General features: G+C 56.7%; 1 protein-coding gene across 2 annotated transcripts; it reads right to left on the bottom strand.

Moving 5' to 3' along the window:
* Positions 1-4,676: 4,676 nt before the first annotated feature.
* TBX1 (T-box transcription factor 1) lies at positions 4,677-17,019 on the bottom strand. Of its 2 annotated transcripts, none has more exons than XM_071571916.1 (8): positions 16,768-17,019; positions 15,142-15,598; positions 11,890-11,991; positions 10,403-10,574; positions 10,021-10,176; positions 8,588-8,655; positions 8,296-8,396; positions 4,677-6,944 (listed from the first exon to the last, which is right to left on the bottom strand). In XM_071571916.1, the coding sequence occupies exons 1-8, from the start codon at positions 16,958-16,960 to the stop codon at positions 6,505-6,507; spliced, it is 1,689 nt and encodes a 562-aa protein (XP_071428017.1). In that variant the 5' UTR covers positions 16,961-17,019; the 3' UTR covers positions 4,677-6,504. The 2 variants fall into 2 exon arrangements, with proteins under 2 accessions (XP_071428017.1, XP_071428018.1); XM_071571917.1 differs by having other exon boundaries at positions 15,142-15,547.
* Between the last annotated feature and the right edge of the window lie 365 nt (positions 17,020-17,384).

The raw sequence follows: 17,384 nt of genomic DNA, 5'->3' as shown, positions 1-17,384 counted from the left end.
TTTTATTCCCAGGACACATAAATGAGGGCAGCAAAAAGCCATAGAAACCCTTTGGCACTTTCTGGACAGCAATGATCTCTCTTTCCTGCCAGCAGCAGGTACTGATTGATGCTGACTATGTCCAGATCAGGGAATCTGAGGAGGATGTTACAATGCCGAGCCGTTACTCTGCTCCATGGCTCCGGTACCCCACACAAGCACAAGCACATTTTCCAGGCACCCACTGCTCGCTCTAAACACATTCTGACCCAGGTAAGAAGAAGAAGGGTGTGCTGGGCCTATGTAATAACTACACATGGCAGAGAACATGGCCGTGGCATTTGGCCTGAAGGTAATTCACAAAACTGCTGATAGGAAATCCCAGGGATTCCTGGCTCCGTTGCCTCTGTTGAAAAGCGTCTGGGCTGCTCTCAACAGAACGCTTGGGGTGAGTACTGTCTGTTGGGGTTTCTTTGCCTCAGAGATTTTGATGGCATGCAGGCCTGGCATCCCGCTAAATAGAGACATTGAGGCTTTATACTTTTATCTCGTGAGCCCATCTGGTTTGAAGCAGTTGACAACAAGCAGGAAAGGGAACAGAATGAAAGACTCACTTTATGTTTGCTGAAATAAAAGAAATGTGCAAGGCAGTGCTCAGTAAGGGGCCGCTGCACTCGCCTCTCACCACCCTCCTCTGCCCTTCTCAGATGATTGGGACGGGACAGCTTTTCCTGCAGCTCCTGCACTCCCAGTGCTGCTCTCACTGCCCGTGGTTGGAGCTCACACCCCAGCCCGGCCAGAGCACCGAGGGAGAGGGGGAACCATCTGCCCCCTGGAACGAGGGACATCGAGAGCATGAAGCAAGTGGGTGAAAAACCAACAGGAATGCAGAGCCCCCATTCAGCAGCCAAGCTAAAACCACTGACAGAGCTGACACTGCAAACACCTCACACAAAAGCGCTTCTGTCAGTTCTACATGTCGGGTTTTCTGGGTTTAACTTCCTTTTTGCCATTTCCAGCCCAGGGATGTCAGTCTGAGTCCCTGGGCACCTGTGCCCACCCTGCTGCAGGTGGGCACCGAGCACAGCAGCGGCCCCCAGGCTGTCCCACTGTTCCCAGGAAGGGCTGCAGGGAGGAGGAGGGTGTGCTCTGCAGCTCCGTGTCCCTACGGAATTACGGCCTAAATGAGACTTTTCTGGCTTTTGTTCTTAATCGCTTTGTTACTAGTTCAAAATTTATAATTTTAACCTAAACAGAAGTGAGTGATTTATGTAATTATTTTGTATAGGCTGCTCTTAATAAACTTTTTTTTAAAATCTGGAAAAACATTTAATTTCCCATATGGAAAGAACACATTTATCATACTTTACTTGGATATACTTGGCCAACTATTGCACATATATGCAAAACATATGTGACAAATTCAAGGCTGAATTTCATAAAACAGAAATGCTATGAAATGTGATATAATAAATATATTACACAGACATATGTGGCCAATTTATAAACTATGGTATCTTTGGTAAATTTATAATAGGTCATTTCTATTAATGGAGGGGAAGGAGTGCATTTTTTGTGGCATATGCAACACACACAGTACTGTACATAGATGGTGGCCTTTGCAGAGCAGACTTACACAGGTACACACATAGTGTATATGGGACGTGTCTGTGCTTTTCAAAATTAATGCATATCTTCACCTTTTGCATTGACAGGGCAGGGAAAAAAAGCATGAAATACTATTCTTGGAGATTTGTGAACCTGTGATACACTAACCAGATCCCCACTGTATCAGCACATTTTAGGTGCACATGCTGTGCTCGTGGTAATGGCACAAACAGAAACCTGTGGGTACAGTCACTTCTATCCAGTTGTGTCAAACACCTGTGTAAATTAACTGAGGATCAATTTAATTAGAATAACTAAATGAAGAAAACAAATGCATACATTCAGAAAAACGTTGCATTCGTACACATGTACTGGCCTGTACACGAGCAGACTGGACTCTCCAGAACACCAGTTTATGGCAGCAGCTGAACCATTGCTGCCTGTGTGGAACTCACGGCTCACTGCCCCTCCTGATTTATGCCTGTGTGCCTCAAAGCTCAAATATTTGCTTTCTAAAACAAATCTATATATTTTCCTCTCAGATTGCCTATTTGCAAGCTCTGGCAAGGTTCTTCTCCAAGGATTCGCTTTCCGCGCGTGCAGGATCGATCCACGGCGTGCCATGCCCGGCTCTTCCCTCTGGAGGGAGCCGGCTCTTCAGGCAGGGCCGGAGAAATGAGCGCAGCATCCTCCTCCTGCTCCTGCTCCTGCTCCTGCTCCTGCTCCTGCTCCTGCTCCTGCTCCTGCCCCTGCTCCTGCCCCTGCTCCTCCTCGGCCGCGGGGCAGCGGTACCCGCGGGGGCAGCCCAGGGGTGGCCCCGTCACACACACATCCCTGCGACAGCCGGTTCCACGCAAATGGAGCGTCGGGCCAAAGCACCGGCCGCCTCCACGTGCTGCGTTTGCTTTGAACCCACCAGAAAACCGAACGGCAGAAGGCGAAGCACCCAGAACCGGCACATCCATGTGCACACACAGGCTCTTCCCCCGCCTTCCAGCCCAGCCGTGTTCAACGGGCTCACGGCAGCTTTTTGAGCTCCTTGGTGGAAGGTGCTGAAACCTGCTGTGCAGGCGCTGCTGCCTTTGCTCCTCCAGACTCTGTGCAGCCGGGCTCACCTTCCACCCCCCAGACCTGACCTGCGGGTGCCTGACTTGTTTCCAGTGGCTGCAGGGATCCCTTCACACTGACAGAACGTTACACGGCACGAGTGAACTTGCTGTTCTTTTTCCCTACAGTCCTCACAGATGAAGGTGCCACTGCCCCCGGGTGAGGGATCCAGCACCACAGGCTGAAATCCGCTCGCTGCAGAGAAGGGGGTCTGTCTGGCAGGACAGGCAGCGCTCCAGCCGAGGTGCCCTGAGCCACGGCCCCTGTGGAGGGAGGCACTGGAAGCCCCCAGCTCGTGGCAGACCCACACTGGCCCCCAGCAGCCTGGTGCCTGCAGAATACTTCTCATGCTCACTGCAGTCCTTGGGTCATTGTCCACGCTGCAAGAAACTGCTACACACACACGGTAACATGAAGAAAGCCAAAGCAGTTACTCCCCTAGCCATGGCCATGTGTGCAGGGGCTTGGGATCGACTCAAGAGATGCCAACACACCTCTCCACCCCAGCACGCCGAGAGGTATCTGCTGGGGACCAACCTCACAGTTTGAGCCAAAGCAGTTCTGGGTTTTCCCTGAGGAGGAGGAAAGACTAAAGTGAACCACCATGAAGGGTGCAAACAGTGTGCACGGACACCATACACACACAGAACTCTCACCCTCATGTTCCTATCCTACACTGAATTTAGTCAGATCCATTAGCAAGGAAAAAATAAACCTGACAGCAAAAGCACGTTTCTGAACTCTGGAGCAATCCCCAGTGTTTGGGGTAAGTGATCAAGCCAAAGCCAACCTTGTTTCACCTGCCTAGTCCTGTATTTCTCCACAGACCTCAGGAGCAATCCGTAAACTCAGGCTGTACCTCTGGAAAACAGCTACATGGCTCATTTATCCTCTGGCCCTGTTTGGAAGAGACAAAGGGTGCTTGTCCCCTCCATGCTGGGCCTGTTTCACCAGCAGCTTCCAAGTACAGCGCTGTGTGTGACTGGAGGTGACCACAAGCAGAGCACTGCCTGGCAATGCTGCTGCCTCCTCCTTCCCGAGGATGTGCTGTGGGCCTTGGGGACAGCGGGCACCGTGGGAAGGGTAACCACACACGTCATCAAATCATACAAAGCTATTTGTCAAATACATAGATAAGTACAGCCTATATATGACATATCTTGACTAACTGGCTGAAAGGTAATCTGAAATAAAAAATTCACATATTTTCTGTTTTTTTCCAAAGGTTTCTACTAGTCAATGTGCAGTGTTATGGGATTCTTGGTTGTTTGAAGTGGATTTTTTGTTGTGACAGAAAAATAACCCTTTTTGCTTTCCATATCTGTGACACTCCCATCCATGAGATGGACATAGCTATGGAAGGAGGGTCAAAGCTGGATTTAAGGATTAAAACATGACATGAAATGAAGTGCTAACATGCTTCATTCTACCATATACGAGCACCTTGCATGCTGATGGGCTAAGGGCAGGGTTAGAAGGACCATTTCCACAGTTCAGGCTGCAGCTGGGACACTGCTGCCTGCTCCCTCCTCCCAGCCAGCCCCAGCACTCCCACAATGGTTCTTTAGCACAGAGCACAGAGCAGTGACCCTGAGGGCCCACTGCCCACAGCCAGGCCTTGAAGTTCTGTGATTTTCTCTTTTAAAATTAAAATTCCTACAGTCAAGACAAGGACCTTGAGCACAGTTGAGTGCTGGCATCTTGGGCTGCTCTGTGTGTGCTTACAGAAACTGGGTGCTTACCAAACCCAAGAGATCTCCCACCTGGGAGGCCCAACCCTGCAGGCTCCTGTACAGTGACAGATCAGCACAGCCATGGGCAGCTCAGGCAACCAGGGACAGAAGGCAGGGAGGAATCACCTACAGAGTCAGGGATGGCTCAGACTAAAATCCCTCCGTATCTAAATGACCTCGTTTTGTAAGGGGGGTTTGTACTTCAGAGCAGACAAACTGACAAATATACACAAATAACCAAACAACAAATGAAGAAAAGGAAGAAGAGGAAAAATATTTATAAATGTTACTGTCCAATGTCTTTTCAATTTAAATGAAATAAGATTATCTACATATATCTACAAATATCTACATGTATCTACACTGTTTGCAGATATGATTTCTTTGGTTGTCTTCACTTTTTTTCCTATGCTCCAACTATTAAGAAAAAAAAAGTGTTTGCATAATCTTTGAAAGAAATAATAAATATAACAACTTCATTAAACATTTGACCAAAGCTTTGGCACTAATCAGTTTACAGATAACAAATCACACTGAAAACTCTGAAGTAACAGCGGCAAAGCAACAGAGCACATCGAGAGCCACTTCCCACTGACTAATAACAAGCACAAGGCTATTATACATCAACCTTTCTGAGAACATAATTATGGTTTAGTCAGACACTAAGAATCTCACAATTCACTGCAAATGTCAAATAAAATACATATTTCTTGCACAAGTCTTTTTCATGGATCCAGATATATTTTTTAACAGAAAAAAAATTACATAAAGTATTCATGGTAGCCTGTATCCCTTCTTAAACCCTTCAAAAAGTTTTGGAAGCCCAAAGCCCACTGCCAGAGACAAAATAAACATTGCTATAACACTGCCACCTGCACAAGGGAAAGAACATGTTTTAAAGGGGTTTTTTTAATGAAAATGCACAAACATGGATGAATAGAGGACTTAAAAAAAATAACCCCCTTCTTTTCATAGAATCACGTGGAAGAATCAGAAAAGTGTTCATAATACTGTATAGCAACACAGCTGCGGAGCTGCTCAACACCTTCTCTGAACACAAAGGGACTGCCCTCGGTGAGCAGCCCACACAAACACAGCCAGCTATTCAAAACACACCACTGGAGAAACTGATGAACGGACCGTCCTTTCAACAAAACGGGACGAGCACTGAAGGAAGATGTTAAAGAAAAAAGTACTTACCAGCATTAAGAGGGAGGATGCAGCAAGCAGGTAGGTGCAGCATGGGTGCTTTGTGACTACTGCAGTTTGGATCAGCCAGATATAAGGGGTGAGCCAGACTGATAAAACCCTGAAGTCCCTCTAAAAGGCACCTCGGCGGGAGAGCGGCAAGAGCTGAGGGAAGGGCGCGGGGAGAGAGCACAGCCCAAACTCTGCGGGATATCCCCACCCCGGGCTGGTTTTTAACCTTTGCATCTATTGTTGTGAAAACAAGACACAAACACGGCTGTACGTGGCTGTGCCCTTGGCCACGGGCCCTTCTCTGCAGCTCCAGAAAATGGTGTCGTGGTTAAGGCATCCCAGCGAACCGCAGAACTCACAGGGCCGCAGGAGAGGTGGGAAATTTGTTCTGGCAGGGAGGATTCAACGCGTTCCCTTAAACTAAACTGCTTTCCGAGAGGCTCCTCAAAGGCCACCTGCGAAGGGAGGCCTCGGTGTCCCCGAGGAGGGCGAGCCTGCCCCGGCCCGCGCAGGGCGGCGGGAACACCGCGGGCCCGGCGGCAACCCCGACCCGCCGGCGAGCGACGGGGACAAGGCACTTCACCGCTGCCGCCGGCCCGTCCTCCCACCGCCTCCCCACGCCCGCCGGCGCCCGTGCCCGGCGCGGAGGGACGAGGACATTATGGCTTCGTTTACCAAAGTGCAGCCGCGGATCCCCCCGCGGACCCGCCGGCACCGCCGCCCTCACGGCCGCCGAGGGGCGGGCAGCGCGCGGCGGGCGCCGATTGGGCGGCGCGGCTGTCAGTCAGGCCCGCTGGCCAATCAGCTCACTGGAGAGGCGGGAGGCGAGGGGAAGGCGGGAAGGGCCGGGCCGGCGCACGGCGGGGCCGCGGTCCCGTTACCGGGGCCCGTAGTCGTACCCGGCGGGCGCCCCGGCCGGAGAGTACATGTTGGCCGCCGCCGCCGCCGCCGCCGCCGCGTTCATGTGGTGGTGGTGATGGTGGTGGTAGCTGTGCCCGCGGATGCTGGGGAGGGGGTAGGGCGCGGGCCGGCTCTTCGCCCCCAGGTAGTGGTCGTAGGCGGCGGCGGCGGCCGGCGGGTACTTGTAGGGGTGGTGGTGCAGCGGCTCGGAGGCCGCGGGCTCCAGGCGCAGTTCGTGGTGCGGCGGGCTCGGCCGGCCGGCCCCCGCCCCGGCCAGCGGCACCAGCCCGCCGCCTCCGCCCGGCAGCGCGGGGCTGAGCACGCGGGACAGCAGCTGCTGGTGCGCCGCCTCCGCCTGGTGCAGCGCCGGCCCGCCCGCCGCATCCCGCTCGAACTCCCGGCGGCTCTCGGCAGCATCTGCGGGGGACACAGCGACAGTGCGGGCACAGAGTCAGTGCGGGGGACACAGCGACAGTGCGGGCACAGAGTCAGTGCAGGACACACCGACAGTGCGGGGGACACAGCGACAGTGCGGGCACAGAGTCAATGCGGGGGACACAGCGACAGTGCGGGCACAGAGTCAGTGCGGGGGACACAGCGACAGTGCGGGCACAGAGTCAATGCAGGGGACACAGCGACAGTGCGGGCACAGAGTCAGTGCGGGGGACACAGCGACAGTGCGGGCACAGAGTCAATGCGGGGGACACAGCGACAGTGCGGGCACAGAGTCAGTGCGGGGGACACAGCGACAGTGCGGGCACAGAGTCAGTGCGGGGGACACAGCGACAGTGCGGGCACAGAGTCAGTGCGGGGGACACAGCGACAGTGCGGGCACAGAGTCAGTGCAGGACACACCGACAGTGCGGGGGACACACCGACAGTGCGGGGGACACAGCGACAGTGCGGGCACAGAGTCAGTGCGGGGGAACACAGCGACAGTGTGGGCACAGAGTCAATGCGGGGGACACAGTGCAGGGGACACAGCGACAGGGCGGGCACAGAGTCAGTGCGGGGGACACAGAGTCAGTGCAGGGGACACAGAGTCAGTGCAGGGGACAGAGAGTCAGTGCGGGGGACACACCGGCAGTGCGGGACGCGGGGACAGAGCGGGGCTGCGAGTGGGGCGTGCGGCAGCGGCGGGAACGGGGCTGGCGGGACGGGACCTTCTGACTGCGATAAATGGAGCTGGAGTGACTGACAAGCTGGTACACGCCTGACATTTTTGCAATTGTGTAACACTAAACAAATACAGACTTCCCTTTATTTCGCAGGCCCGGAGTGTGTTGGAAGAAAGGCATTCGGTTGTCTTTGCAGTTGTTTGCTCTGGGTAATGGCAAAGCAGTCAATGGGCAGAGGTGCTGTTCGACTTGACTGCAGCTCCTGAATGGAGCGGGTCGGCCCTGAACGTGCTGCCGAGGCACATTAAAAGGGCAATGTGAGGAGGAGCCCATAAGCCAGCACTGCATCCCTCCCTGAAAAGCTGAGTTTGTTGCCAAAAAGTCGAAAAGGGGACACTAAAAGCAAAGTGTTTTTTAAAGCAGCAAGGTTGCTTAAGTACAACAACAGTGACTGTTGTAGTTTGAGGAAGAATGAACTAGGCTATGAAAGTGGCTATTTTTGATCCAAAAATAGGTGGTAGCACAAAGCTGGTTAGCAATGGGGCTGTGCACCAGCGTGGGAACAAGGCTGGCTCCAAACATGCAAGCACAGGCTGTGCAGACCAGCAGGGCCCGGGTGATGGGCTGGCCTGGACAGGGGGAGATCTCACCTTTGTCTGTCCCATTCTGGTGGGCTGGGGAAGACACTGGATTCCGGGATCTGGCAAAAGCACTCATGAGAGGAAGAGCCCCTGGCCTGTGATTCCTGGGCCTAGAAGAAGAAGGGAAGAAGCAATACAGAGTTGCTGGTCCAATAAATTGAGCACTCGAAGCATTGCTGCTGTGAGCTCCAGCTGGCAAAGGGAGCCCAACACAGTGTCCCCCAAACTCCACTCAGGTGTTGTGCAAATGTAAGCAAATGAGAGTGGGGTGCAGTCATAGTCAGTAAAGGCACAGCCTTACCAGTCCTCAGGGTCACAGTCTCTGAATCCCTTGGCAAAGGGGTTGCTGGCAATCTTCAGCTGAGTGATCTATAAGGAGAAATGGGAAAATGTCTTAAAGTGGCACACGGAGCTCTCTGATCAGAGAAGGTGTCTCTGAGCAGGCTTGGGGACCCAGCAGTGCCTGCTGTAACAGAGAGGATCCAGGTGGCTGGTGGAGCCAGGATGTGCTCTGCCACACAGCACAAACATGTGCCTTCCCTCTGTTAGGAAATGCAGGCTAAAATGCTACCTAATATGAGTTCAAGGTGAAGGGAGAGGCAGCCTGAGTCGGCTGCAAAAGCTGAGTAAATGCACTTGTAAGAAAATGCCACATTATATGGGTCACCAGTGGAGCAGCTAAGACAAATCACTGGATAAATCATACTTATGTATTTATTTAATTCGCCAGGGAGAAGGCAGGACATTTTCTATATTTAAGCAAATCCATGGATAAAGTATGTGATTGTGAGTTTCCGGAATGGGTTGAAAAACAAACTTTAAGCCCCTCAGTGACAGTTCCAGCCTTAGAGGTCAAACTGATAGAAAGCAGGAGAGAAGGAGCAGCTGTCCGGAGCCATCAGGCAAATGCCAGCCGGGGAGGGACTCCACAGCCCCTTAAAGGCACAGCCTTGCTGTGGCCTCGCCGCCTCCCCGGGGCGAGGTGCGGCCCGACCGCAGCATCCCGAGGAGATCTCTGGGCGGCTTGCTCGGAGCCACTGCAGAGGGTGGCACTGCCGCGGGCTGCTCGGGGACAGCCCCGGCCCGGGCGGCGGCATCGGCGCAGAGCGAGGCGGCTGGAGCGCCGCCGAAAAGCCCCCGCTATGAAATCGTATTTGCACTCTCCGCTGGGGTTCCTGCTCTTTACATCACACTGATGCGATTTAAAGCAGCAATTGGATTAACTGCTGCCCAGAAATCCGCATCAGATTGGGGTAGGGGTGTTTTGTTTCGTTTTGTTTCGTTTTGTTTCTTTTTTAACATATAATTGTATTATGGGGGGGAACAGACAGCAACGAGCATAGAGCAATAAAATCGCAAATTGATCCAAACAAATTTTAGTGACAATTCGCAGCGGGAAGCCTGTAGTTTTCCCCACCAGCCCCAGCCTCGGGTTTACATAGGTAATGAGGTGCCTCAGGCAGGGGGGAAGCTGGCGATGGGGCTGGAGCCCACGTCGCTTCCTCGGCGTGCAGCGATGCAGCTCTGCGCAGCTCCCCGGCTATCGGGTTCCTTGCGCTGCCCCGGAATGGGTTTAGCAGATGGGGAGGATGAGGCGGGAGTATCCCCAGACACCCCCGCCCCGCCGGACACCCGCAGCCTGACCTCCAGCGCCGGGTGCGCCCGCACCCGCGCTACCTCCGGGGCGACCCCAACCCCCCCTTTCGGTTGCCCCGGGCTCCGCTGCTGCCTCACCCGGTGGTTCTGGTAGGCGGTCACGGCTGTGAAACGCGTCTCCTCGAAGACGAAGGTTTTGAAGTTCTCCTCCGCGTATTTTTCGCTGTCTTTCCGGGGGTCCACGTAGACCACGTGAAAACGCGGCTGATATCTGTGCATGGAGTTCAAAATGATCTGAATGATAAAACGAGCAAGGAGACAATAACTGATCCAGGCGGAGCATGGAGAGAGGAGAGAGGAGCCCCGACCCTGCCGGGTCCCCCGCCCGGGGCAGCCGCGAAGCTGGGTCAGGATCGGGGCGCGGATCCCCCGGCGAGGGGCGCGGGCACAGGGTCACCCCACGGGAATCACGGCGCAGGGAGTTCCCCTCGGTGCAGCCCCTTCTCCCGGCAACACTTACATGCCCGTTGTCGTCCAGCAAATTGTTGGTCAGTTTGAGCTTATCGAAGGAAACGATCTGCTTCATCCATTGCGCCCCTTTGGCCGGGGAGTCCGGGTGGTAATGGACCCTGCCGGGGGTGGCGGGGTCAGCTTTGCCGGCCACCAGCCAGGAGGAGCTGTGGAAGGCGTACCTGCGGGAGGGGAAGGCACCCTCAATCGCGGCCCCGCAGCGCTGCCCCGCAGGGCACAGCACCCGCGGCCCCGCAGGACCCGGCCCGGGATGGACCCCACGGCCCGGCGAGGGGGAAGCGCCGCCTCCCCATCACTCCCGCTTCCTACGGCCACGGGAGGAACGAGATCTTCTCCGCAGCCAGACTCGCTGCGGGGGAGATACAATATTTTATCAGGTCGCCGATGGAACTGGCGAGAAATCTGCAGAACGGAGGAAATTTATAGCTACCCGTGTAGATTTGGGAGAGAAGCCACAAAAACTCCCCCTTCCTCTAAAAAAAGGGTGAAAGAGAGCCCTCTATACAGTAATGTTCTGGCTTTAAGCGAAGAGTGGAAAGTTGTGTGCAGATTAATAGCAGGTCCAGAATTTAGCAGCCTTGTTTCATTCTTTCAAAGTACATATTCAACAGTAACGTTTAAAACAGAGAAACCAATCTTCTATACACGTGTTTACTTTAAAAGCCAGTGTTTGCACAGGGGGAATTAGACACCATTGGACTTGAGCAGAAACATTACTTTTTAAAGATATACTCAATTGGATGTTATATATCCCACTTCCCTTGACAAGCAAACATTTCTAGGACGCCCCGAGAATTTGGATATCTGTCTAAATATTTATATATCGGACCCTGCGATTCCTATGCGGGGCTGCCTGCTCGGCGTCCTGATCTGAGCCTAAATACATAATGCGCCTTTCACTCTCTTAAAATTAAAGGGGTTCCAAACCAGACTGCATCGCTGCCTTGTGAGTTGCCACTTTCCAAGGCTTTCCTACACTGCTGCTGAAAACCAGAGCAGAGGTTTGTGTCTCAGGTGGCCTCTGGAGCACAAAACCCACTCTCTTCACCCAAGCACCCAGTGCGCTTCCAGGCAGGCGTGGCAAAGCCCCGGGACACCCGCTCAGAGGCTGCAGCACTCGAGGAGCACCGTGGGGATTTTTGTTAAGGGATAATATGTGTTTGCCGGGTGGAGACGCGTAGCAGCGGGACAAGGAGAGCTTTTCTGGGCAGGTCAAGGCAGCTCCTGCCCTGCGGAAACCATCCCCTCTGCCCGTGCCGGTCTGACCCCGGCCACTTGTGGGCCTTGTGTGAAGGCTCAGGGGGGACTGTGGGGCTGCGCGCAGCCGCTCCTGGCCCCAGACTCGATGCAGGGTGTGAACGAGACCCCAGAGCAGCCGCATCCTGCGTCTCCTGCTCGTCTCGCACCGACACATGTCTCATCCAGGGGCACATCCACCAGCGCCGAGAACCGCGGGACGGGCTGGGTGTTACTTGCCGGTATCGCTTGTCGTCTACGGGGACGAAGTCCATGAGGAGCATGTAGTCAGCCATAGGGTCCATGCCGAATATCTTCACCTGGAAGGTGGGGAACATGCGCCTGGCACGAGAGAAGAGAAAGAAATGCTAAGCTGAGGAGCAGCGGGGAGCCCTGAGGGACCGGCGCGGGTACCCTTCCCCTCGAGCTGCTCCGATGACAGATCCCCCGCAGGAACTGCCGGCCAGAGGAAGAGGCAGATGCACCCGGGTAGCGTGAGGAGAGGGGCTGCCGTGTTCCCCAGCCCTCGGCAACATCCCGAAGGGCACGCCGGGGTGGTCCTGCCTCTGCTGCCGGGGGCACTAAGCGCCTTGTCCGCCTTTGGTATGCTATGGGGAGATCCAAGTGAAAAGAATTTCTTCCCCATGGTTTCCCCATCCTTACAGCTGACCTGACTGGAAGCAGACGCAAGGCACTATGCCGTCTGCAGGCCCAAGCCCAAGCCGGGAACAGAGCCTCGGGAGTCCTGGCAGACCGTGGGGGACACATCTAGAAACTCCTGCCTATGACAAGAGGTGACTGAGTTCCCACTTCTGCAGCTTGTGTACCCCCCAAACTGCACCCGTTTAACAGCAGTGGGTGCGGCAGCAGCGTGGCCCCTGAGGCCAGAGGGAGACCTCCCGCAGTCCGGAGGGGCGAACACTCCCCCTCGGCGGGCAAGGACTAGAGAGCAACGGGGATCTCTCAGAAAACTGTCCCGGCTCCACTTCATTGTAAGAGCCCTGTCGCGGTCCTGGTCCCCACAGTTTTGAGGGGCGAAAGGATTGCAGAAAGGAGCCCAGGGCTCCCGGGCAGGGCAGGTCGGCCCCTGGGGCTGCCCACCCCGTTCTGCTCTGCTCAGGCCCCCAAGGACCCCAGGCTAAGGCGGCACATGGATCCCACGCTCAGGGAGGGCACGATTCCTTCGAGGGGCTGCGGAACAAAAGCGCTCGGGGGTGGGTTAAGGGAAGGGCCCGTCCCTCCTTCCTCCATCTGCACACACCGGGGAGAGGGCCCGGCCCGCGGCTCTCCGGCGGGACGCACCGAAGATGTGCCCTGGCGTCGGGGCTCGTTATTGCTTCGGTTTAGTTTTACAGAGTAGGAAACCAGGGGAGCGACAGCGGGGAATATTTTCGGAAAGGGGATTTGCAGCCGTTGATAAACCAAATTCCCAACACCCCCTGAACAAACAACCGATCAAACCCTCACAACAGATAGTCCCTCCGGACTCGCTCTGGGGGCGCACAACCGGACCTGCTGTGCGTCTTCCCGGGGCTTTTTTGGTTATGTGCCGCTGCTCCCCGCGGGGGAAAGGCCGCCTGCCAGGGCCGTGGGGCAACGCGCCGCTGCCTCGGCAGCTCTTCCAGTCCGGGTCTGGCACTGCCGGGCTGCATCAGGATCGGGCGGCAGCGTCTCCCTTTCTGTAACGCTTTAGCAAACTCTGGAGGACGTTTCCAGTCGCTCCCTCTGTTATTATTATTGTTAAACGTGTAAAAACTCCCATTAGCTTCAGTTCCTGTGTTTCTTGTTTTAAAATTTAGTTTTAAAACAAACAAACTGAGATGATAAGACCCATCTAGACAAACAAGAGGGTCAGCCCAGAGAAGCTGGGAGAGAATAGGCTTCGCAGCGCCTTCCCCGAGCCTTTTCCTGCTGGTTTTCTCCGTTTCGTCCTGTTTTGACTCGTCTGTCTGGAGATTCGGCGGTGCCATAAAATAACCGAAAGAAAAGTGGGGGGAAACCCCCTGATTCAAATCGAGTTGGTTGATTTTCGAGCCCTTTCGAAGTGGGGTATTTGCAATCCTTCCGCTGTTTTGGGAGAGCGGAGAAAGTCAGATCGAAGAGCTCCTGTTTGCAGAGAGCCTCCGCCTCGAGTCTGAACGACCTTTTCCGCTAAGGAAAGCAACGCCGAGCCCGGCGCCGGGCTCAGGGGCCGCGGCCGGAGACAGCGCGCTGCGCGACCCGGCGCCGGGACAGGCTCTGTCTGCGGGAAATCCCGCCCGCGGTCCCGCAGCGCAGCACCGGCTGCTTTTGCACCGGGCACCGAGGTGATTGTTTTGTTTTAGTCAGTCGCTGATTAAAAAAAAAAAAAGAAACGGACATAAATCCACATATCTGCGTACCTGTAAATATGTCGCAGCTTTTTGAACTTTCGGGACCCTCCAAACCCCTGGCGGGAGAGCGGGAACGCACGGCCGCGGTCACCGCTCTTGCCGAGTGGGACCCGCTCCTCCGGCCATCCCGCCGCCGCCAGCCCCGGGGCCAGCCCAGAGCAAGCACCGGGGGATTCCTTAATTTGTTTGTTTTTCTTTTCTCCCCCTCCGCCGGATCACTTTAAACCAAGGGAAGAGTCAGAACCTGCACAATACGCTTGCTCCCCGCGAAGGCCCCTCTGCCCGGAGCCTGCCGGGGAAAGCTCCGCAGCTCTGCCCGAGATGCCGCGGCGCTACCCGGGGATCTCTATTAAATGCAGTAATTGGCAACAGTAATTGGGACAACTCTTCCCACCCATACATGTTGCTCGTTTCTAACGCGATCACATCAGCCTCTTCCTTTGTTCCCTGCCCAGGAGCGGGATCCTGGCCCCGGCACCGCGCCGAGGCGGCCGGAGCAGAGCCGAGAGGAGCCGGGCTCAACCGGGCTCCCACCTCGATAATCGGGAAATGCAACAGCCCTGGAACACGCTTCAGGGTGCAGAATTAAGGTCTGTTTGCGTCTCCGGCGGAAGGAAAAGATCCACCCGTGCTAAAAAATGCGTTTAGCAGGTATTGCACTGTTTGTGCCATCGTTTTTTCTTTCCCCCGTGCCGCTGCTGTCTGCCCCGCGAGCACACCCTGTCCTCCGCAAACACGGATCGAAGCCCCGTGTGCGGTCACCGGCAGCCCAAGCCGCTCACAGGAGTGCAGCGCCTTTGCCAGCGGGGGTGAAACCCTGACCCTCGTCCTCCGAACGCCTTCGCCGCCAGCCCGCGGGAGCCGCACATTTTTCCCGCAGCACCCGAGGCCTTTGGGCCACAGGAGCTCGCAGATTTCGCCCCGAGAGAAGCGCTAGGATCAAGTGACGGCCACCCCCGGGCCGGGCCGCACCGCGACTGGCCCTTTGGCAGCCTCAGTTTTCCCCCAAACTGTGAATCCAACCGCCCGAGGCCGGACTCTCCCGCCCCGGCTGGTCTGAGCGCCCGGGGCCGGAGGGAGCGGCTGGAGAGCCGGGGCCGCTCAGGAGCTCCGCACTGACCTGCCTGCCTTGGTGACGATCATTTCGGTGCCCAGCTGGTTGAACTCGTCCCACAGCGCCTTCATCTCTAGCTGGACGCTCACGTTGGCCACCTTCGGGTTTTTCTTCACCGGCGCTTTGGCCGCGGCGGCCGCCCCCGCGGAGCAGCCCGAGACGGCGGCCGGCCCCGCGGCGGCTGCCCCGGCGCCCTCGGGCTGCTCGGGGCCTGGGGGCGGCGGGTTGGTCCCGGCCGCCGCCCCGCCGAAGGGGTAGCCGTGCTGGGGCTGGGGCGGCGGGTGCGGGTGCTGCTGAGCCGTGCAGGGCTCGTAGTGCGGCGGCTCATGCTGTCCGTACGGGTCCCCCGGGGAGGGGGAGAGGTGGTACCCCCCGGAGGCGTTCAGGCTGCTCAGGCTGTTGGCCGTGAAAGCTGCAACATCGCAAAAATGGGACAGCTGGGTGAGCCAGGGGCTGGAGATAGCTGAAATCATTCCAAAAACAGGCGGTCAGGGCTCCGCTCCGGCTCCCGCTTTCCCCCAGCTCCGCGCCGCTCCGCGCGGCCCCCGCCTCCGCGCCGGCTCCGCGGGGTGCCCTCCGCCTCCTCTCCTGCCCCGCGCCCAGCCCAGCGGGGCGCCTCCCCCTTTCCGCTTTGCCTGGCCCCAGCCCCGCTCCCCCCGGGGCAGGCGGGGAGCTCGCTGCTCCCGCTGCCTGCCTGCCTCGGTTTTTTTTCCTCCTTTTTTTTCTTCTATTTTTTTTTCTTTGCAAACACAAGAGATCTGCCAAGAGTCGCGGTGGTGCAAAGCCCGTGCTATCTATCTCTGCAGGCCTCCCTCGCCGCACACCATATGGGACAAAGCAAAGTCCCTCCGTCACCCCCTCAAAAAAAAAAAAAGAAAAAAAAAGAAAAAAATTAAAAAAAGAGGAGTGGGGGAACTCAAAGAAAGAAACTGGCTCTTATTTCCGTGTAGCTACTCTGCTGCAGGTAACGTCCCTCGCTCTGGGGCTGCGGTGCCACGACTGACAGGGGAAGGCGGATCTGGTTTGGCAATTCCCCATTCCTTCCATCCCCGGGCGAGAGAGGGGAACACACCAGGATCAGACCAGAATAAAGCTCCGGGCCCGCGCCGGGGAGCGCCGGGACTGCCCCGGCCTCGCCGCCCTCGGCCCGAGCGGGCCCTGCGGCTCTTGACAGGCCGCCCCGGGGAACAGCGAGCTCCTTCGGAGCCCCTCCGATGCTGAAAGGCTCCTCGGGGTCCCGGGGGTCTCCTGCATTGTTTCCGACGCAGCCCCCAGGCCGGACAGGGGCTACAGAGCCGTCGGGAGCCGAGCCCCGGCCTGCTGCTGCCCCGGGCACGGCCGGCGCTGTCGGAGGATGCTCCAGCACCTCCGAGAAGACGCGGGCCCCAGCGGCGGAGCGTTCGAAAGCTCCCACCGGGCCACGGGCAGAAACTAATTCTCCAAGAAGGCCTGCAGCGGCCCAGGCACGCCGGGGAGAACGGCAAAGCCCCCTCCGAGCGGCCCCCGGGCAAGGCCGCGTTCTGTGCGCTGCCCCCGGCCCGGCTGCCGGCCCGGGCCGCCCGAAAACTCTTGGATACGCGGTGGCTGGTGGTCCCGTCCCCGCAGCCCTGCGGGGCCGAGCGCGACGCTCACCTTCCATGTCCCTGGTGACGGTGCTGAAGTGCATCTTCTGCGGGCGGCAGCCGGGGCGGGCGGGCGCGCTGCGGCCACCGCGGCGCTCCTCCAGCGCTCCCTTCCCTGCTTGCTCGGCGGCGGCGGCGACTGAAATCAGAGAGGCGATACTGAAAGCATTTGCCTTGGGAGACAGAGGGCTGTTTTCGTCCATAGGGGAGACACCAATGCAGGAGCAGCAGCCGCGGCAGCCTCCCACCACGAGCCCCCCCTCCCACCCCCTCGCTCCCCTCCTTTCTACGGCACCATCCAGGGAGGTGCGAATGAGACCCCCCTCCTTCCAGACGCGGGGGAAGGGAAACTTAAAAAAAAATGCCAACAGCAAAACAACCCAAACCCTCTGTCACCCCCGGGAAGGGCGTTGGGAGGCAAGAAACTTCCCCGGAGCCCTTTGTAGCCAGCGCCGAGCACCGCAACGGCGGACCGGGCTCTGTCGGCGAGAAGGGACTGGGGAAAAACAAATAAATAATTCTCCGAATTTCTTCCGCGCGGTCCCAATTTCTCTTCCCCTCAAGTTCGTTCCCTGTGATTTATTAATTTATTTTTTCTGTTCCTTTTTCCCCAACAACCATCTCCTG

This window comes from Pithys albifrons, chromosome 17 (assembly GCF_047495875.1).
Source record: "Pithys albifrons albifrons isolate INPA30051 chromosome 17, PitAlb_v1, whole genome shotgun sequence".
Taxonomy (NCBI): Eukaryota; Metazoa; Chordata; class Aves; order Passeriformes; family Thamnophilidae; genus Pithys; species Pithys albifrons.
This window is presented reverse-complemented; position numbering and strand designations above follow the sequence as displayed.

Excerpts from the sequence above, each read along its gene's own strand:
- TBX1 (XM_071571916.1), bottom strand. The coding sequence starts at position 16,960 with ATGGACGAAAACAGCCCTCTGTCTCCCAAGGCAAATGCTTTCAGTATC. Across the intron at positions 10,575-11,889 it reads GTAGACGACAAGCGATACCG|GTACGCCTTCCACAGCTCCT; the intron begins GCAAGTAACACC and ends CCCCTCCCGCAG. Across the intron at positions 10,177-10,402 it reads TGCTGGACGACAACGGGCAT|ATCATTTTGAACTCCATGCA; the intron begins GTAAGTGTTGCC and ends TTTATCATTCAG.